Source organism: Lepisma saccharinum, chromosome 10 (assembly GCF_977018435.1).
Source record: "Lepisma saccharinum chromosome 10, izLepSacc3.1, whole genome shotgun sequence".
Taxonomy (NCBI): Eukaryota; Metazoa; Arthropoda; class Insecta; order Zygentoma; family Lepismatidae; genus Lepisma; species Lepisma saccharinum.
In genome coordinates, this window is record NC_139238.1 from 69,896,723 (window position 1) to 69,919,378 (window position 22,656).

Consider the following 22,656-nt stretch of genomic DNA (forward strand, 5'->3'; position numbering starts at 1 on the left):
AACGCAAAGTTTAAAGGGCTGCCGGCGGCGTGTGGCAACAAAGTGCACTTCGTCGTAGAAACGAGACGAAAAACGCGCGAGCCGGTTGCCAAGAGAAACAATTCTGTCTGTAGTTTTCAATTCGCAGAATATGAAAAGATAAGCCAAGAAAATTTGATTTTCATTCCATGCTCATTATTTAGATATGCTTTGCATCGCCATTGGGCTAACCATTACCGAGATTGCAACACTGTTATTAAACATTAATATTGGCTGTTCCACAAACGATAGGAACATCATATATGGACGAGATATTTACAAATAAACAAGCTTCAATCACAAGATATTTTATATTTTTACGACTGGTTTTCAAGAAGCTACACACGATTGAATTCGACTTACATCAAACACACACGAAAAAACTACACTTTTACGAACATTTTTGTTTGAATAGAGAATAGACATAGCTAAAATCAATTTGTATTGCTTTTTTCTAAAAGTAGACACTTGTAGCTTTCCAATGAGGTATATTTGACTTTTTCCCTTTCTCGGAGTACAATTTTACAAGCACGTAAACAGAGGGCTCAATATTTTTGTCACGGATAGTAGCTTCGCTTTTCTGCCACTTTTAGCTAATGGCGCAGAACAATCCAATTCCTACAATTATATTGTCGATAAGATTCGAGCAGGTAGCAGTTTCCTGTTTAAGTTAGCTCGCATTGCGGTATTTATTGTTTTGCGTTGTTCCATTATTTCTAGAGCAGTGAATATGTATGACCAAGAAGCGTACACGTAGTTTGAATGCGGGCCTGAACGATGAATTTCCGCAAGTTATGAGCTGGGAGCTCCGGCAAACTGCTGTGTCTATATGGCTAAATTTCTGCGTCTCGACACAAACTCAAAAGGACAATTCTTAATGAATTGGTGAATGTTAATACATTTTCTAGTTCTTGTTTCAAAAACTGTTAATCAGTGGCAATTTGCAAGAGGAATCGTAACACAACTTTAAAATGACGGGAAAGCAAATATAAATAAGATTTGTTTGTCCGATAAATGAGTACAGATTTTTTGTTAAGTTAGAAGTGGACCACGTAAACTATGACGTCCTCTTGAAAGCTGTGGAAATTGTCTTACGCTTGCCTCGTACATCCACTCCCGCTGGGCGTGTTTGTTCAATCCTGAACAATATGTGGACACAGTGGTGGCTCGGCAATTAGGAAGGGCGAGGGGGAGGGCAGTTCCACCCCAGTTTTGGCACTTTGCCCCTCCAGTTTTGGAACCCAATCGCCGCCACTGTGTGAACAAGTGAAAAATCTTGCTTACGTGTTTCAACCATGGAATCTATACGAGTTAACTTTACCGAGAGTTGGGGGTGGGGGTTGGGGAGGGAAGAGATTATGAACAGTTCTGGCGTTCTTCAACTTTAGCTTAGACTTAACGTCAAAGATCAAGAGAGAGAAGAAACACCATGTAAGTCATACTGAGCTTACAATTATCCTTTTGAAAATGGGACATCATATTTTATTTGTTGTTTATAATGTATCACCCATACTTTAACTAATAATAATAATAATAGTTTTATGATTTTCGATTTTTCAGAAGGGGATAAACTGACTTTTCTTTAGACGTCCAGTTTTTGGGGTCAAAATATTATGGTCACCCTACTTTGGAGGGAAAATTTAAAATTTCCTTCATTCAGAATATTAGGGGAAAGGGTATTCCGCAAAACGGGAATTCAACTTTCGCCGAAAATTTTACTTAGGTGTAATTCTGAAATAATGTACCTCTGTACCATTCGGCGAAATGGGAAGACACGCTTTAGAATGCAGGAACTTGTATTTAATTGCATAACGAGTACTAACCTGTGTAATAACTAATAATACTTCTTCAAAGTTTTGGCCAACTGCATTCACACATTCCCGGAATATTTTGATGAAATTTTGATTGACATAGATATTTGTTCTGTTTGCAAGGTGTTTTCTTGCCGTTGGGTAAATAGTACCCAGAAGAAAATTGCTTCTTAAGTCCGAATTTTAATTGTTTCAAAGCATGTAAATAATAATATCTTCAATGAATAACCTAATTTTATTAAGTTTGAACACTTTTATTTCATTACGCAAAGATAAAGTTAAGAAACAATTGACATGCAAAAGTTGTATGTTAGGCGCCGGGAGAGCGCACACGCTGTGTCTGAAGTTTACGTTGCAGGCGAAATTGTTGCTCGCTTATCAGTACAGTTCTGATCGTTTTAGCATGGAGGTGTAATTTTTCTGTTTAATTTAAGGGCATGTGTTCATGTTTATCCAGTCTCATAAATCACATCAGCGTTAGTTTCTTTCTGTGTAATCCCAGTTTGTGTTTAATAGGATTGTGAGACCATTGAAATGCCAGCCGAAAAATCCACCTTAAAACAAAGAATTTTATTTCTGACACTTAAGTGAAAACTGAATCATGTCGAGACGTTTGTAGGGAATTTCTTATTTGTGGGGACCCCGTAAAAATAGTCTATAGAAACAATCCCCACACTATAGACGAACTGAAATATAATATAAGAACAGAACTTACAGGAATTACGGAAGAGGAACTTTTGCTTGGCAATCAAAATTTAATCAAAATATGCCGGAAATGTGTGAATGTAGTTGCCTATCAGTTTGAACAACTCTTATATAACACAGGATGCAATAACAGACTCTACAATAATACCCTTTCTCATTTAGTATTGATGCTGCAGAGAACTTACATTGCTTTACATAAAATATTATTTTCATTCAGATGTTCTATAATTAAACAGGAAGTGCACGTTATTTATTTTAATTGAAGTATTTGAACACGATTTTCGTGTAATACTTTGTTTACAATATGGTGTCAGTAATTTTAAGCATTTTAAGTGTGTCAGAACAATCGATGAAGTCAACATAAACGATATTAGTTGCTTAATTGGTAGCAGCAGCTTCCTATTAACTGGTAATAAACCGTACACAATCAATTATTTTTATCTGGTGGGGGAAGGGTCTAAAGCCCGAATTGCTTCTTCCTAGGGCTGACTCTCTCGGACACTTCGTAACAGATACCATTATTAAGAGTAGGCATAGTGTAAGTCTATCTATTCAAAGTTCCATGCTTTCAACATTCGTATAAATATGATCCGTTACCGACTCCGCTTAGTAGTATCCATAGGCGGATCCAGAATTGTTTTTCTGCGAGGGGCAGACCATTTGCTGGGGTGTACCCTTCCACGTAGTACGCCCAATTGTTAACCTCAATTCCACGTAGTACACTAAATTGTAAACATCACTTCCGCGTAGTACATCCAATTGTCAACCTCAATTCCACGTAGTACATCCAATTGTCAACCTCAATTCCACGTAGTACATCCAATTGTCAACCTCACTTCCAAGTAGTACATCCAAATGTCAACCTCACTTTCACGTAGTACACCCAATTGTCAACCTCACTTCCACCTAGTACACCCAATTGTCAAACTCACTTCCATGTAGTACATCCAATTGTCAACCTCACTTCCACCACGTCGTACATCCAATTGTCAACCTCACTTCCACGTAGTACACTGAATTGTCAACCTCACTTCCTGCAAATTTCACTTCCTGTCAACATCACTTCCACGTAGTACATACAATTGTCAACCTCACTTCCACGTAGTACATCCAATTGTCAACCTCATTTCCATGTTGTACATCCAATTGTCAACCTCACTTCCACGTAGTACACCCAATTGTCAACCTCACTTCCACGTAGTACACACAATTGTCAACCTCACTTCCATTTAGTACAACGAATTGTCAACCTCACTTCCACGTAGTACATCCAATTGTAAACCTCACTTCCATGTAGTACATCCAATTGTCAAACTTTCTTCCACGTAGTACATCCAATTGTCAACATCACTTCAACGTAGTACATCCAATTGTCAACCTCACTTCCACGTAGTACATCCAATTGTCAACCTCACTTCCACGTAGTACATCCAATTGACAACCTCACTTCCAAATAGTACATCCAAATGTCAACCTCACTTCAACGTAGTACACCCAATTGTCAACCTCACTTCCACGTAGTACACCCAATTGTCAACTTCACTTCCATGTAGTACAATGATTTGTCAACCTCACTTCCATGTAGTACATACAATTGTCAACCTCACTTGCATGTAGTACATACAATTGTCAACCCCACTTCCATGTAGTACATCCAATTGTCAACCTCACTTCCACGTAGTACATCCAATTGACAACCTCACTTCCAAGAAGTACATCCATATGTCAACCTCACTTCAACGTAGTATACCCAGTTGTAAACCTCACTTCCACGTAGTACACCCAATTGTCAACCTCACTTTCAAGTTGTACAACGAATTGTCAATCTTACTTCCACCACGTAGTACATCCAATTGTCAACCTCACTTCCACGTAGTACATCCAATTGACAACCTCACTTCCAAGTAGTACATCCAAATGTCAACCTCACTTCCACGTAGTACACCCAATTGTGAACCTCACTCCCACGTAGTACACCCAGGTATAAGGGTAGCGCATCCTGCATCTACCAATTTGAGTTGACAACTCTGCCAGAATGCATGTGCGCATGCGCGGCATACCTACATCCGTGGAGAGGGAGTCGGGCAATTAGTATACGGGTCTGCCTTGTTTCACTTCACTTCTGCAAACTTGTGTTCTGACGTCGGACGAGAAATGCCTACGAGGTTAGGTTAGGGCTGTTAGGTTACGTTCCATTAGCATAAATACAATGAAAAATTATTATTTAGGCTAAGAGAACTAAACATAGCTAGCCTAACCTACAATTTAGGTATATATCCTAAAATTAAAATTAAGGAGCTTTCTCCCGTGACGTCAGAACACAAGGTTTCGCAAGTGTTGTGCGATAAGTGAGACCCATTAGTATACCATGGTGCAGACGCGAATTGCGGCGGTGGAAGCTTTCGTTCAAACAGGCACCCAGCACTGCAGCGGAACAATTAAGATCTTGTTGCACCTGTTCCACAGACACACAGCTTTCTGAGATGGGTTAGACAGTGGAGAGCCACGGGTAATGTTGTGAACCGTCAGTAGCCGTGATATACGCGCTATTCCACAGGACATGTTGGGACGCACGTCTTGAAAGCCTTTCCGCATCGCCTCGAACAGAGGATCAAGCAGAAGGAGGACATTTAGAGGACGTTATTTTCAAGGTGCAGTAATGTCTGTATTGTCCATATTGTACACTGTACTAAATGCCGATATGTATATTTTTATTTCATAACCATACAAAGTTACTTCAAGCTCTCACCGTCTTCCCGTTGTCATTTGAAGTTGGTAGTTACAATATGCGCCACCTTGTAGAAATATGTGTGCGCGTGCCTGCGTGTAACTATACGAATGCATGTTCATTCATGAACATGCATATTACAATATATTCAGTAGTTCTTACATGGGGCCCCGCATAAAGTTTCCATTATGTGTATGTTTTAAGGGTGATGGAAAAAATGAAATTATAGAAGCGGTAGAAAATGAGAGAATCAAAGAAGCCACAGAGAGAGAGAGAGAGAGAGAGAGAGAGAGAGAGGGAGAGGGAGAGAGAGACAGATAGAGAAAGTAACAAAGAAAGAATAAGGAATCGTAAAGGAGGGAGGAATATATATTGAGAAGCGAAAAGGAGAGAGAGAGAGAGAGAGAATGAAACAGAAACGAGAGAGGGAAAGAAATAGACAAGCTGGAAACAGAAAGAAAGCGATGAGAGAGACAAGTAAACTAGAAAAGGGGAAGAGGGAGAGAAAGAATAGAAGATATAGGGGGAGAGAGAGACATAGAGGAGGAAGCAGAAGAAGAAAAAATAACACATACGTACATGTGCGTGTTCAGAGAGTAGAGAAATAGTGAAGCGAGAGAGAGAGAGAGAGAGAGAGAGAGAGAGAGAGAGAGAGAGAGAGAGAGAGAGAGAGAGAGAGAGAGAGGGAGAAGGAAAGAAATCGAATAAATCATTCATTACTGAAATACTAAATGTCCTTCTTTATCATCAGCAATTATTTTGAAGCAATAATACAATTCTAACAATGCAAAATGATCTACATAACCGGTACAACGTCCGGAGCCAACGGTCTCCGTACAATGTCTATAGTAGTAGAAGATCATAGAATGTATATATAACTGGAACCCTCGCTGCAACCAGGGTTGTTAAAGGTGCAGGAACCCATAACCCTAATGGGTTCCGCTTCAGGACCGGAACCTTATTTCTCACACAATTTAAATTCGATCCAAGTTGCGTATTGTTACATTGAAAAAAGGTTCCTGGACCGTATTTTAATTGATCCTGAAAAAAGGTTCCTGGACCGTATTTAAATTTATGCGGGGAAAAAGGTTCCTGGACCGAATTGAAATTCTTCCGGAAAAAAGTTCCTGGACCGTATTTAACCTTCATCCGCTCACGCACCCGGCAGATTGAAGTTTTTTTTCGAACGGAAGTTTGAACTTTTCTTCGATCACTTGATATAATATGTAAGTAAATATTTCAGTTTTTCGCATGTATTTTTCACACATTTGCTTACATTTCTCTCTCTCTCTCTCTCTCTCTCTCACAATTTCCCCCTCCCCTCTCTCCATCTCCCCCTCCCCATCACTCTCTCATTCTTTTGAATTATTTTTGTGGTATACCTATGATGTTGTCATTTCATTATAGCTCTCGTATTCTGATACCTACCTATTTCGTACCATTTTTTTATTTTTATGACAAATTGCTTTTTATGACAATCACAATGGATTTCCTATTCTTTTGTTCAGGGAGTGTGGAAAATATGTTTGCAAATATCACTGTTCTATTACGTACGTGCAACACATGTACGGAGTGTTCAGATCCTAATGAAGAGTATACAGATACGGAATAGATCTCAATTATGATCTCAATCCTCTCATGAGATCTCAATTATCTCAAGTACTTTTCCTTCCAAAATGCATTTCTTTAGTAGTGCCAAGTGAAGTGATTTTTCCTAGTCATCTTTTGAAGTTTTTTTCTAATTTTCTTTGTGCCAAAGTGGATTTGTATACTTCATCTACTTTAAACTGTTTTGGAGATTATATAATCAATTTTTTATTAAAAAATGTCCTTTTGAAATTACTTTCGAAATCACCAAATCTAACTGCAGGCATAAAACAATTCCAATGTGCGAGAAACCCATAAAAATAAATACAGTGAGTGTAAAAAGTGTTTGGACACCATTGATGATACGTAAACAGGGGATCCGCTCAGGGTTGTTTGTGCAGGTAGGCGAGTGGAATGAAAACCACATCATTCTACCTCTTATACTTATTTATATGATACAACAGGAAAATACAAAATATAAAAAAGAAACCATCTATAAACAATAATAACGAAAATATCACATATTTTTAACACAAAAAGTCTTTGGACACTTGCCTTTCTTGTCCATATTTTCTGCAAGAAACACAACCATTTAATATTTTGTTGGGTTTCCTTTGGCACGAATCACTGCCCGGAGCCTGTCTGGTACAGATTTAACCAGATCTGCAGTAATCTGAGGTGAAATGGCGTTCCATTCTTCCTGCAATACTAATTTTAGGTCGGATTTGTTGGATATGTTTCTTTTTCTTATCTGTTTCTCTAATACACTACATAAATTTTCTATGGGGTTCAGATCTGGGGATTGAGGGGGGTGTGAAGTTGTTTTGGGGTGTTATATAACAGCCACAATTTTATATTAAGGGCTGTATGCTTAGGATGGTTGTCCTGTTGAAACAAGTAATCACTACCCAAGTCTATTTGATCCGCACTAGCGCTCAAATTATTCTTCAATATGTCAATTTACATGTACTGATCCATCGTCCCCTCTATGAAATGCAACTTGCCGACCCCGGCAGCACTCATACAACCCCATACTAAGAGTGAACCGCCACAGCGTTTGACAGTTGGGATTAAGTTTCGAGACTCCAACTCTGTATTTCTTTGCCGCCATACCATATGCCTACCATCCGACCCAAATAAGTTGAATTTGCTTTCGTCCGAAAAAAATGACCTTGTTCCAGAAGTCTGCATCGTAATTGCGGTGATATAGAGCAAATTCGAGGTGTTTCTTTGTGTTTATTGCACTAACCCAAAATTTCTTCTTTGCCACTCGTCTACGGTAGGCATTTCGTCAGCATACATTAGGAACTGTACTGGAGGAAACTTGCTTACCTCGGTCTTGAAGGCTTGCTGCCAACGTCGGAGCACTAGTTTGGGGTCCTTTTTGATAGTTCGCAAAATAAACCGTTCGTCTTGCGCAGAAAGCACTCTTGGTCGTCAACACCTAGGCTTATTTTCTAGTGTTTTTCTTTCGCCAAAGCGATATATGATCGCGTGCACTGTTGATTTAGGAATTCCGGACAAGCGTGATATTTCCCTTAACGATTTGCACTGGTTCTGTAGCCGGATAACTTGCCGACGTTCACAAACGGTGAACTCTCTCCTTCCGGGACCCATGTTGCACTATCGTGTTCAATAAGGCGAAGCTACTGTCAGTACTGAGACTTCCGAACTGACAGCTGTGAGCCCAGAGGTTGAATGGGTCAGTGGTACGTATATGGCAGTCCAGGTTTATTGATCGTGTTTCACAGAGGTCCTTTTTAATGTTTTTTTACAAAGTGTCCAAAGACTTTCTGTGCCCATAATTTGAGGCATTTTTGTTATAATTGTTCATGGATTGTTTATGTTTTGATATTTTTATTTCGTTGTTGTGCGAAGAAAGAAAGAATTTGAGGTAGAACCATTGCACTTTTATCCCTCTCACCTACCATCATCCACAACGCCAAGAGGATCCATTATTAACGTAACTACAGCAGTGTCCAAACACTTTTTACACTCACTGTAAGTGACGAACGGCAGATAGCCGCAGCGCGATCTCAAGTGAAACGGCAAACAGCGCAAGCGGATGAAGGTTAAATTGACCCGGAAAAAGGTTCCTGGACTGAATTGAAATGCTTTAAATATGAAAAGGTTATTATACACTGTCTAGAACTCATTTACGTTTGCTGATTTTCTCCCTCAGTCCGGGATTGAATTTATTTACAATTCCTGAACCAGGCTTGACCGATCAAAAGTTGCTTTCTAGAAATGTCCGCGTGTACGTTTTACATTGGAATGTCACACTGCGGTTGTAGAAAACGTAGCGCACTGAATAAATCAAAACGCTGTTGTTTTCTCGTGGGCCAGGCTTAAAACTCCCTTGTCGAAGAGTTACTGTGCATAACGCAATGCATTATATTAGTGTGGCGTCACATTGAGTTTAAACAAACCGGTCACGTGTTGCTCTGGCATCCGACCCAGGTACCGCAGCCAATAGGAGCCGTCGATGAGGTAACGTGAGGCTGCTGTGTTCCCGTCACAGACGGGCAATGCTGCTACAACCAAGTGAAGGAAGCGCGCGAGAGAATGGGACTACATGGAGAGAGGCAACGTGACTGCAGCGTTTGCGTTTCGCCCATTTCTACCTTGTACCTTAGATTCTCGAGACAGCCAGCACCTGGATTAGTCTTTCATGCTCACAAGTGGATAATTGTTTATCGTCAGATCCGTATTCGATCCAAGTTGCGTATTGTTTCATTTCAATACGGAACTTGCACCCTATTTAAACTGATTCGGAAAAAAGGTTCCTGGACCGTATTTAAATTCGTTCAGAAAAAAAGGTTCTTGGACAGTATTTGAATAGATCGGGAGAAAATTTCCTGGACCGAATTGAAATATTTTACAGATAAAAAGGTTCTTTACGGTCCAGAACCCATTTACGCTTGCTGATTTTCACTCCTGGACCGGAATTGAATTTATTTAAAATTCCTGGACCTTTAACAACCCTGGCTGCAACGCTAATCGACCACGAAAATTGAAGCCACTTTAGCGCTTAGTTCCTCCAGGGAAGATTGGAAGAAAACCAGGTGATCCCATAAGCTAACCTGTATTTACTCTCCTGTTTCCTTTCGTATAGGACAAAAAGAAACATAATTTAACCATAATTATGCATTCAGCGCTATAAATGAATGTCTTTTTAAGTGTTTCTTCGCTATTAATAGTTGGCATGTGTTGTTTCGACCAATTTATCCAGTCTTGAGTGGGTTGAACATGGTATGGTCGTGTTTGGCATTTGGATGTACAAATCATGTAGATAATTGCCTGGGTATCCACTTATTTCGGTAAGTATCATTCTTAAAGTACGTATATACTATTCCTAAATGTATTTATTTAAAGTTCATGACGGTAATTAAATGTTATAGCGAAAGCTTTCGAACGTGTTTACAGCCACGTTTAATACACTGTCGCAAGTCATTAAACTTTGTAATAATCAATTGGAACTTTTTATAACTTATAAATATATGTTAAACCTAATAAACTTTAATCAATGATGGTATTATTATTGCATGCTATCAAAAATTATAATTCGGATTTGCGACCAGAGCACATACTCACGTCCTAGCAGAAAAACCGTGTCCTGTCAGGTTAATGTGTATATTTCGTTTTGCGTTTTGCTAGATGTAGCTTCCTTCACCTTTTCTCATTTTATGAAATTTAATCAAGTTATTGTGTTAAATTTATATATAGGCTAATTGCCTAACGAGGTCGTACAGTAAAAGGAAGAATTAACGTGTCCAAAATATATGCCTTTATAACGAACCCAAACTTTAGTCTCACTCAATACAGAGTAAAATCAAAGTTTCTCTGCATAAACGTTTACCATTCCATATTTTTAATTATTATTATCTTTTCGTGCATTTGCACAGTTCTCGTTAGTTTGATGGTGTGAGCTGGAAGACACGATGAGCGAACATTTGCATGTAGTGTTGCATTTATTAATAAATAAATGTGGATCCCTTCATTAAAACTACATTTCTTTTCTTCCGAATATCCATCGATGGTTTAAACCCAATCGTGTTCAGAGTGTCGCCTTGATATAAAAAAATAATATTGTTCCAAGTTATAACACGCTGCGGAATTCTCAATATTAATCAACTTTTACCAAGAAAAATACATTGATATCGTTGTTTTAATCTTAAATATAGGTGACGAACTCATTCTAATGTTTTCTCATCAATTATGGCTTTTATTTCGAAGTAATCAGTTGTAAAAATCCATTTTCCGCCGTAGAAAAAATCGTCTCCTTCAGCTTTTCTTCCACACCTCCCTGGCGTAACTAAGCGAGATAATGGCTTCACTTTTACGCCGCAAATAAGTCCTTCCAGTTATATTATAGTATTTAGTTCAATGTACATACAAGGCTGTCCTTTTCTAATAAATAAAGTCGGAGGTAGGCTCTGAGATCCATGTTTTAGCAAAGTACAAAACAATTCGACAGTATCTACTTAAAACGTTTAAATATTTATTTCATTTATTCGATTCTTCTTGAGTATAAAGGCGTTGTTGAATTTTAAACTGGCAGATTAACGGATTGTTTAGGTGTAAAAATTCTTCATTCATTTCTGCAAGGCGAGGGGAAGGGGGTGGGCACGAAAGCGGTGCCACTGACTTTTAAGCTGGTGTGTATTAACATTATTCGTATATTAACATCATCAACCTGCAAACAAGATGCCCCAAATTCGTTTTCATTGGCGAAGATTTCCAATGTAAAATAGGTTCAGTAGCAATTAGCGTTTCTTATATTCTTTGGTAGTTTGGAAGGATATTATTGAAGGGTTTTATTTCATGTTGCTCGAACTTTTTGTGTTCGCTGGGGGATATAAGAATGTTATCCCTTGGAATAATACATAGGCATAGCTTGTTTTTTTGCGAAGGTGCCCCTCTGGCCCCCGCTAAAATTTCCAATGTTTGCCTAACGGATTGTACGTTTGATTACTGTGGATATTCATGTTAAGAAAATGTGGAGCTCAAAATTTGATCTTTTACTGGACTGCATTGAATTACAATTACTGAATCTGAATTATTTTATTTAGCGTCACTCTTTGCCGCTTTTGGATAATCGCATCGATGAGGATGACATTGACGAAAGGGAACTCACAGAAAACAAACACTTACGCCCAGGCCGGAATTCGAACCTAGGAGCCCTGGTGTCGTAGAATTGTGTGATAGCCACTCCGTCACGGAGGTAGGTTTAAAATTATTGAACTGAGCTACACACACAGCTGTAACTCCGTTACTTACTAACTAAATACCACGTTTTGTACCTTATGTTAAAACCTAAAGGATATAGTACTCTTTAAAAGTTATTGAACACATTTTCTGATAAAACGACACAATTTTAAGTAAATGCAATTAATATTTGTATTTTTATTTTTTAGATTTATAAAAAACAATACCTCGGGTTGTATTAAATATAATGGATTTACAGATAAATTTGCTCTTTTAGCTTCACTTCAAATCCAAAACCATTACAATCATTCCATTGGTTCAAGAGATATTGAACTATAAATAGGATCGATGGGAAGAATTAAAAAAATGGCGTCGAATTTCAAGATGGTGACGAATCGGTTGTGGCAGCTGCACTTCGGTAGCGTAGATTTAGTGTGACGATGTGTTAGTATGCTAACAAACCCCACTACGACGAAAGTTTCAGCTTTTCTCCCCATGAATTGCAGTACTTCAGTAATGTTGATATTGGATCGATGCGAGTCCTTATCAAAACAAATATTTCACATCGAAGAAATAAGCAGTCAGAATACAAGGAAATATCATGTAAGACAAGAAAATTCTGCTAAAACTTCAGACGTAATGTAAATAAAATTTTAAAAAACATAATTTTGGAGCACTCACTGCTTACCCGAATAAAATAGAGCAACTTGCATTCAAGAATATTCCAGAGTTGTACATGAATTTCGCACCAATGGCATCTATCTGAAACAAAATATATAACGTTAAAAATAGTACTTTATCCTGGAGAAATACTTCTTTATATACTGTCTGGAAATGAATCAGTATAAACCGCATCAGACAAAAGGTATGTCATTAAGTTGTGAGTAGTAATATTGTGATTGAAAATTGATATTTCTGATACATTTCTTATGCTATTTTTTGCCAGAAAGATACTACTTCATACACTTTTTTGAAAAGATGTTCGTCTCCCGACTCAAATAATAGAAACAGTATCAGATAAAAATTGTCATTGAGTTGAAATGAGTAATATTGTTTTTCATTATTCCATGTACATTCTAAATTCATAGTACCATATTCATAATACTACAAGCATAAGCGCCGTTTTTAGGGGAGCAAGACACTTTCTGCCCCACCCACTCAATAAAATTATAAAGTTTACACTATTGACTACAATGTAAAACGTTGATGGATGAAATTACGGTGTAAGACTATCCTTAAAAATGACCATGCACGTTTTAAAAGTAGTAGTAACGGCCAATGCGGTTATGTAGGCTTATTGTTCTTTTTTTAGTAGTCAGTCCTGATTTTACCATATATTCCTACCATTAACGTTTTTTTTTTTTTAAAGAAAGGCTTGGCCAAAGTGGGGAAACAACCTCTACCAACCCCCTTGGGCACGCCATTGCTTCTAGCAATGTGTAAAATGGACATAAATATCAGTTTGGTACTTACGTATTTTCCAAGTATAGGACTGCTTATGAACGACATCAACTCAAATATTCCGAACACCAATCCATATTCTGTAGCTGTCGATCCCTTCTTTTCGGCCTAGAATCAGATAAAATGAAAATCGTTTGAAGTGCCCCTGTATTAACAAAATATAAATCATTGTATATTAAGCTAGCAGTCTGCTTATATTTTTGCCGACAGGTGGCAGTATTATCTACCTCTAAGAAAACTAGCAGGACCTGCTAGTAATGAATCATTAGGGACCGAATAAACTTGTATGTATATAGATATTTCTAAATCCCAAAACAGGTACTAGAATTATAACATATAATACATCATTTAACAAGCGTTTCTGTATTAATTTCTTGAAACATATTGCTTAAGTTAGACAAACTAACAACATTATTGCTACGCAATTTCAGTAAGAGTACGGCGTAAGAAATATTTCAAATGTTCAAATATTACACTTCTCTTATCATGTAAAAGGCCGTTGTATTGCCTAAAAGATCTTTCCACTTCGAACGAAGTAATTGGTGCATATTTAAACTTTCACAAATTATTTGCTGTGCATGGGCGTAACTTTAGGAAGTAACTTTGGGGGGAGGTGGGGGGTCAGAATCGAACTTCGGGCTTAGCTTTTTCGAGGGAGGAATATAATAATAAAAAAAATATTCCATAAAAAAAATAGCGTCCACATGCGAAATCATAAAAATTACTCCTTACTATGCTCCTCAGGTCCTAACAGGTTCTTTGGGGGCAAGTGCTCCCCTTGACCCCGTCAAGTTACGCCTATGCCTGGGGTTCCCAAACTTTTTTCGTTTCACGGCGCCCTTAGTTGCAACGCTCAGTTAGTGTGGTGTTTGCCTTAAGTTAAAAAAAAATAAACACACATTTCAAATTGAGAAACATTTGACACACAAAAATACTAAATAAGCACATACATTGGAATAAGTGTTATTTCAGTGAAAATATTAGAGCATTTCGCGGCGCCCCCTCTAAGCCATCCACGACGCACACTTTGGAAAGCACTGGCCTATGTTACTGCGTTCTCATTGTTCGGAGTTATTGCCAGGGATGGACGACATCGGGAATTATGTGTCGCTTTTTATCGCCAAGAAAATATCGTTCTCCTATATGGTCAGCGTCTAAAATATTTCTAGAACACTACTTGGCCTTTGTACGTGGTTTGAATGCTAAATGCTAAGAGCGCTACAGGTGTTTCTTCTATAGGTCTTCTCAGTTCTTACGGCGGGCGCTCTACAAGCTGGAGAGGGAAGTGTGGAGCGGGGAATTCGCTGCAGATCAACCAGACAACAGCGGTGGCGCCGAGAGATACGACGTGGCGGAAATAAGTACTACGTGAACCTTGTTCAACAGGTTACTGCGTTTCTTATCGTGCTGGATTGGTCGCTTCCCCGCTCCTCACTTCCTTGCCAGCATGAGGATCGGCCGCCGTAAGAGTAGAAAAACCTATAGACCCAAACGGAACTGTAGGTTAGGAATTGTTAGGTTAGGATGGCTATTTAATTAGTTTTAGTTTTTTGGTGGAAGCTTGGTGGTGCCCCGCAACATACTCGGCTGCAAGCATCTCTTCTGAACGGAAAACTAGGGCAGTCGAGAAGCCTTTGATAATGTTAGTCACCGTCTTCTGATTCACAAATTATGCAATAGATTCAACATTCATGGCAAATTTCTAATCCTTCTCACAGATTATCTTAGCGATCGCCAATAACGTGTCGTTCTTCCAGGAAGCGTACCTAACTTTCTTCCTGTCCTCTCTGGAGTCACACAAGGTCGTGTTCTAGGACCTCTCTTATTCATATTATTCGTCGACGACCTTGCCGACCATCTCACAGCTCCCTCAAGCAATTACCTTCTTTTCGCAGATGACTGTAACATTTTCAGAGACATCTCCATTTCCGAATGCCATAACAACATTTACTTCCTGGTGCCTGACATGGGACCTTACATTACATCCTGAAAAATGTACTACTCTCACCATCTCTCTCAAAAAGAACCTCAATAACATCCAAGCAGTATCCCCTCACAAAGACCTAGGCATTGTTTTTGACCAAAAACTCACATTTGAAGAACATATAACAGGCACAACAAAAAAGGCCATGCGTCTCTTAGGTTTACTGTATCGTTTCACTGAAATTACTGACATCTCAGCCCTCACCATGTACTTCAAATCATTCATTTCCCCAATAATAGAATACTGCTCTCCTGCCTGGTCCATGGCGTGTTTCACTCAACTTTCTAGAATCGATTCAGTTTTTCACTTCTTCCTAGCTATAGTTCGATACAGGATTCCCTCATTACGCAATTTTTCATCTCCGCATTTCTTGTCTTTTCTTAACTTACAAACTGCTTATCAGCGACGTTTGCAGAATGATTTCAGTTATTTATACAAAGTTGTGAATGGCAAAATCCGCCGCAACACACTCCTTGAGGAATTCCACTTTCGAGTACCTATGCGCACAACACGCAACACAAGATTATTTTATACAAAGAAACCTGGACTAGAAATTCAAAAGAGATCCCTCTTTTACAGACTTGGCACACAATACAACGACCTCCCATCAAGAATCGATATATTTTCTTCCGAGTTTGCCTTTCGGTCTTCTATTAGAAGAAATGTTTGTAAATAATATCAAATAGTGCCATTTTTACTTATTTTTTTGTCAATTTGCTATTCTCTTTGTGTTATTTTGTTACTTTCAATTATTATTTTTTAATATCTTTTTGCTTATTATTATTATTATTGTTATGTTTTCATTGTTGACAATTTCAGTGTACAATGGCCACCTGTGCTGTATCTGAAATTTTCTCAATAAATAAATAAGAACGAAGACATTGTTAAGTGAAGGGAAAAAGCTGTTCAAGATTTTGAGAACACTCTATTCCTTCGCACAACATGCAGAAAGCAACAAATACACGAAATAGCCTTTGAAAACTTCTGAAAAATCATGTAACTTATTTATAGTTATATTTCAGTAATACGGCATTGGCTGTAATCACAATGCCAGTGTTTTTGTAAGTGAACATCCGCAGAACGAACCACCTCTTATGGCACATGCTAATACAATCTTCCGTCCAGAGACGAGAAACAGCAGTTTCTTTATTTGTACAACTCGAGGTACGGGGATCGAAATAAACAACTGAACCATTAGCCACTGTACAGAGAAGAACACGATGCACTAATGTTGTTCAAAAAGTAATGCCCCGCATTTTTTTAAAAAAAAATTAGAGCTATTTATTCAACTTAAATAAAATTCACACTCAGCAAAGTTGCATGTTCTAGTTACACATGTTATTTTTCTACAAATTCTGTCCCGGGCTCGAAAGGGTGTTTGTTTGTGTCCATTCATAAATTTCATCATGTCATCACTCATCCCCATCTTCGCAATTAGCCGAAAGTTGCAGAAAGGCGAAGTAAAATGAAGCAAATCAATGAATCGATCTACATATAATATGGCCTTGCGCCACCGTAGAACAAGAGCACGTTTTCGATACCTGTCCGAGGTTTTAACTCGTTTCTATATCGGGGCGGTTGACTAACTGCGATAGGGATTAAGCGCGAAGGACCACAACCGCGAAAAGTAACACAGGATTAAACGTGAAGGAACAGCGAAAATTTCACTTTCCCTTTCGCGGTTGTTCTCGGTACCCCCATATCTTGACAACTCCAACAACGCTTTCGTCGTCTTTAACTTTGTTCCGCGCATTGAATCCTTCATTTGTCCCAAATAGACAGAGAGCTGATGTTGCCAGATCAGGGTTATAAGATGGATGGTTGGGCACAGTCGAAGGAAATTTAGCGATTGCTTCCGTTGCCGTAAGGCTTGTGCGCGGGCAGGCATCTTCACGGAGGAGCAAGATGTCTCCGGGATAGTTAGACCGCACTCGTCAGAGTTGCTTCCTAAGGTTGTGGAGGGTGATGATGTGAGAGTCTTGGGGGAGCGCATATACAAGAAGAACTTCATAATTCCAAAAGATGGTTGCCCGATCATGACAAATTATTCAGCTCCGCTTGTCCCAGCTTTAACACATCCCAATCGCTAGTGAAGTTTTAACACATGCTCGTTTTCCGTCACTAAAAATCAATGAATACTCGGTGTTTGGGACGGATGTCTCTCACGTCATTTTAACTTACTTCTACAATGGTACTATCGGGCAACCATGAAATTACGCATATAAATGAGAAAGATGTCCAACTATCTGGAGACAAATTCCTGCGTTGATATCTTGCTTTTGGAAAAACCTCTGTACCATAGTTTAAGAGTGCTGTACTGCAACTAAGTCAATATGAAGTGCTAAGACACTTACTGCTACACGACTCATTTTACAAGCAAGTTGTGAATGAACCACAGTCATGACTCAACAGTAGAACAATACATATCTTAATTATAAATAAATTACCTCATGCATGTAAGGGGTCCCGAGTTCGATAACCGGTGGAGGCACATAGTGGTTCGGTCCCACTTTAAACTGTAGGTCCCGTCTCAATTACCCTTACTGTACATAAAGTGGACTTAAAACACCAAATCAATAAAAATATTACCTCATGCACTGGAGTTCCATCTAATTTAATTTTGATATTCGTTATTTAGCGTTGCTACATGCCCAGGCAACCAACCAGAGACTCCTGGCTTCATAGCGCACTGGTGCTAAGCACTCCACTCTACATATTTTTTGAGAGATAATATTTATACCATTTTACGTCAATTACTTGGATTTGTAACCTATAGTTAAAATAACTGCATGAGTTTAATTAGAAACAAAATTCCTCCTTTTTACACTGTGCGAATTATTGCTTGTAACTCTTGTAGGGGGTGCCACTCAGTGGCGTATTTGTAATTTCACTTCGAGGGGTAGATCTTTTGGGGGTTTGCAAATTAAAGTTACCAGGCAGTAAATAAACTTAGGGGATAAAATATCCCTGGCAATGATAGAAGTCTTTGTGAGGGAAAATTCCCGGGTATCCACCCCCACCCCGTTAATTCACACACTGCCTTTTTAATAGAGCAATGAGAAAGGATGGCCGGCCCATAACGTCATCCCGTAGAACCATTCCCTCACGAAAATTTTGGACCATTCATGTATTAACATTAAAATTTTCTTCAAGTATTTCTTGATTGTCACAAGCTTGTACCAATTTAATTTATTCCTCATTTCAAGCATAGAGCATTGAAACAGAAAAAAATATTATAATAGGAATTTCAATCTATCTATTTTAAATTTTAATGATGGCTTAGAATGAAGCTTTCGTATATGGCCAACAAAATAGGAAGCAATTTTATTTTTGCTTGTCGTAATTACAACACTCTCAGAATATTTTTAAATGTATTTAACCAACTCAGTATGAAGATACGAACAGTTACCTTTTTGAAAAGAAGTTTGCTTTAATCTATTAAAATCAAATCTTTCCAACACAATAGTTGCGATGTCTTTTGTTTATGCTCCGAATATTAGCCGCTATACACATTTTGTAAATAAATTTCTTGCAAGATCACCCTAAATACACAGCTATATGTCTATTAAGTAAAGAGTATAAAATTCCATGACCTGCCATCTATGAACAAGGGCGCGAACTATTTAAATACATTGAGTGGGTTCAAACAACACTTGAGTTATATACGTTTTTCAGGAGGTCTGGAATTACAAAAGTGAATAACACACAGCTGCGTTCTAGTTACACAATAAGATTATTTCGTATATTTAGAACTTCGCACCCTCAAAAATGATAATAGGAGTTCATTTTAAGATGGGTTGCACCGTTGTTCCCCCCCCCCCCCCGAGTTCCTTTAATGCTTTCATTTTAAAACGTTCATTTTCTCAAAATTTCGGAGGAGCCTGTGGCCTCATCATTCCTCCTTTTGCGTACGTAAGTACTTCCAAGTATCACGATATTAATGCACACCAACAACGCATCCTTAAAGTAAAGTAAAGTGCTCCCCTGTGCTGCGCACCACGCGGCATATAGGGGGTGTGGGGGTAACGCCCCACACTTTCTTGATCCGGTCGTGAGTGGGGGTGATGTGATCAGCCACATTTCCTTTCCAATAGCATATTTATGTATTAAGTGTGTTTGTCTAAAGTAATACATTTTTCTTCTCAAATATTTACAGCAAAATTAATTAATATTTTTGATTTGATAACAAAGATCGGCGAAACAAATGGAGTTTCATCTCTGTGGGTATTCTATGACCCAGATAAAATGCACTACAATTGTGGCATTTTAAAGGTAAATTTTCCAAAATTCAAGGCAAAAATTTATAATTGTTATAATAGTTTAGGAATAGACGTTCAAAAGTAACAATTAAAATAATTCCAAGACCTCTATGATGGTTTAGTTGTAACGTCCTCGCCTTGAAATCAATCGGTCTCGGGTTCGATTCCCGGTGAATGCTCATAACACGATACTTCGGATCACACTTTGAACTGTAGCTATATTGTCGATTAGTGGACTTCGAATAAATTTTGAGAAATAATAATTATGATTTCGAGACGATTTTTTTCCCCTTTGTGACTCAGAGGAGAACCTTAACAAAATTTAAATACCGAGACAAGACCGAGAACGAGACAAAGCGAGACTGTGACAATTCTAGTCTCAATAGTATCCTTAGAAATCTTAAATCTGCATCTCCAAAGTTTCCAAGGACGTATTGAAGTCCACTATATACCCAGGAAAACTAATCTGGGCTGGACTTCATTGTAAAGTAGGATTGGAACCGTTATGCACCTCAACCGGGGATCGAACCGGGAACACCTTTACTACAAGGCGACAGCTATGTCATTACGCTCATGTATACGTGTATCTTAAAATATAGATACAGTAAAACTTCTCAATAACGGACAGGCCTGGGGGAAAAAAATGTTCGTTATTAAGAAGTGTCCGCTATTCAGAGAAAAGGGTAGGATAAGCATACACAGTACGTACATTACGAACATAATGATGATGACTTCAACTTTTTCCTTAAAGTCAGTCGTTTGCGTTTCTGCGACATGGTAGCAGACGTGACACACACTTCAGTAGTGTAATGTAATCAGGAAGGTTCAAAGTAATACTTGGTACGAGGCCTATTATTTTTATTAATTTAAGCACAATGGAAAACCTATTTTGACGATGTCTTTGTCGATTTTATACTATTGCAACTCTGTGAGTTTTCATCTCGTACTTGGTACGAGTGTCATAATTTCTTTCGAGTTAAAGTACGTAACGCACACCCACGCACACCCATGCACACCTACGCACACCTATTACAACTTTGTGATTTTTACCTCATACATGGTACGAGGCCTATTGTTTTTATTAATTTAACCAGTAGTATAATTGGGTTTCTTCAAACCAATACTTGGTACGAGACCTATTATTTTTATTAATTTAAGCACAATGGTAAACCTATTTTGATGATGTTTTTGTTGATTTTATACTATTGCAACTCTCTGATTTTTTCATCTCGTACTTGATACGAGTGTCATAATTTCTTACGAGTTAAATTACGTAACATTACATAATATTGTGATGCTCTCAGATTAAGATTCCTTTTATTGTATTTTAATGAGGGTAAACTATGACATCATGCTTATGCAACATAATATTGCATAACATTACGCAACATTACAATGGTACAGAAGGTAACTTGTTGCATCATGTTTATGCAAACAGGTTATTACGTAATATTATAATGACTTGTATCTGACGTGGTGTTTTATGTTTTTCAACATGGGTTTGCGCTTATCCTATTTAAAGGGTTTTCGCATTACAGATTAGTCAGTATCGTGAGAGTGTTTGAAGAGTACGGAGGTGTTGTTGCAGTGCTCGTCACTTTTTGATAAAAGCTAAGTATTTAATTTATTTTAAAGCTACATACTATTTATTATTTTAAGTTTAAAAAAAGTGTATCAAGTGATTTTTTTTTCATAGTAATTTCGATCAGATTCAGTTTTGATGTGATCAGATGTTACTTGTTGTCTCCGGAAATTCTGTATAAGTAACATAGCTGAAAATTTTATCGTAATAGCTACAATTATTTTATTTTGAAGGTGGTTCAATTCGTTTTTCACACAGATTGAATTTGTATGAATTTGTATTTGTATTGAATTTTGTATTTTTTCCCGAGAAAATTTATATATAAATACCGAGAAACTTCTATTTAAATAACACCTTGTAAAAATGACAACTCGTATAACCGACTTACCACTCGAACTGCTGCACAAGATTTTTGCGTACACATTCGATGGAGGTGTGGATGTTGCGAGACTCGTCGACTTAAGCAAAATAGCGCCTGAATTTCGTCCACCGTGCGAGATGATTTTTATAGACAATCTTCGCAAAATAAGCGGCATGAAAAACTTGCAGAATCCCGATTCTTTTTTTCGGGCTGCAGGCAAGAAATTGGCTGATAGGATGGACGAGCTTCATGAGGCGAGGGAAGGAAGGAGACGATATACGTACGATTGGTATGAGTCAAACGGGGAAACAGACAGCATTATCAAAGAACTCATCGCATTGGTTGAGGCGCGAACTTTCTTCCTAACCTCGCATGATATATAAATAAAATACCATCACTATGAAACCCAAAGGTGTCATTTATCAGGTACCATAGGCGGACCTCAAATCTCTCGGAGATTCGAATCCTGTTAGGTTAAACAGCATAGAAATTTCACAGCAAGAATTCTCATATGGACTGACGATTTTTTTAACAGACTTAATAATGAGTTATAACCTGTGTTGTGATATAACTATAAACTGTATACAAAATATGCAGTCCCTGGAATGAGATGGACGAGGCTTATGAACCTCGACCTATACAGTTGTACAATCTGGCAATGAATGGATGTTTCTTTTTATTAAGCATAGTAGTGTGTTTTTGCTTATCTTAATATCAGCCAACAAAGTTAGAAAGTGTGTGCATGGCCCCCAAGAAGAATACAATTTAAAATCACTAATGTGATATGAACTCCCTTCACTTGTGTGTATTTGAATATGAAAGTGAGGTACTTTGAATAATTGAGGAGAACAATCACAAATAAGCTTGCAACGGTATTGGGAGGGGTCACGAGTTCAAACTTCAGACGATTTCTGTTAATCTGCTAAGGCCGAGGGTGTACGGATATCAGTAC

General features: G+C 38.1%; 1 protein-coding gene across 1 annotated transcript in view; it reads right to left on the bottom strand.

The window, feature by feature from the left end:
- The window catches only part of LOC145993940 (MFS-type transporter SLC18B1-like), a 114,271-nt gene that overhangs the window by 69,345 nt on the left and 22,270 nt on the right, over window positions 1–22,656 (bottom strand). Inside the window, exons 2-3 of the mRNA XM_083129903.1 lie at window positions 13,531–13,626; window positions 12,746–12,819 (exon numbers count right to left, since the gene is read on the bottom strand). Of these exons, the coding sequence (XP_082986029.1) occupies window positions 12,746–12,819; window positions 13,531–13,626 (170 nt within the window). The remainder of the gene's footprint in view (window positions 1–12,745; window positions 12,820–13,530; window positions 13,627–22,656) is intronic.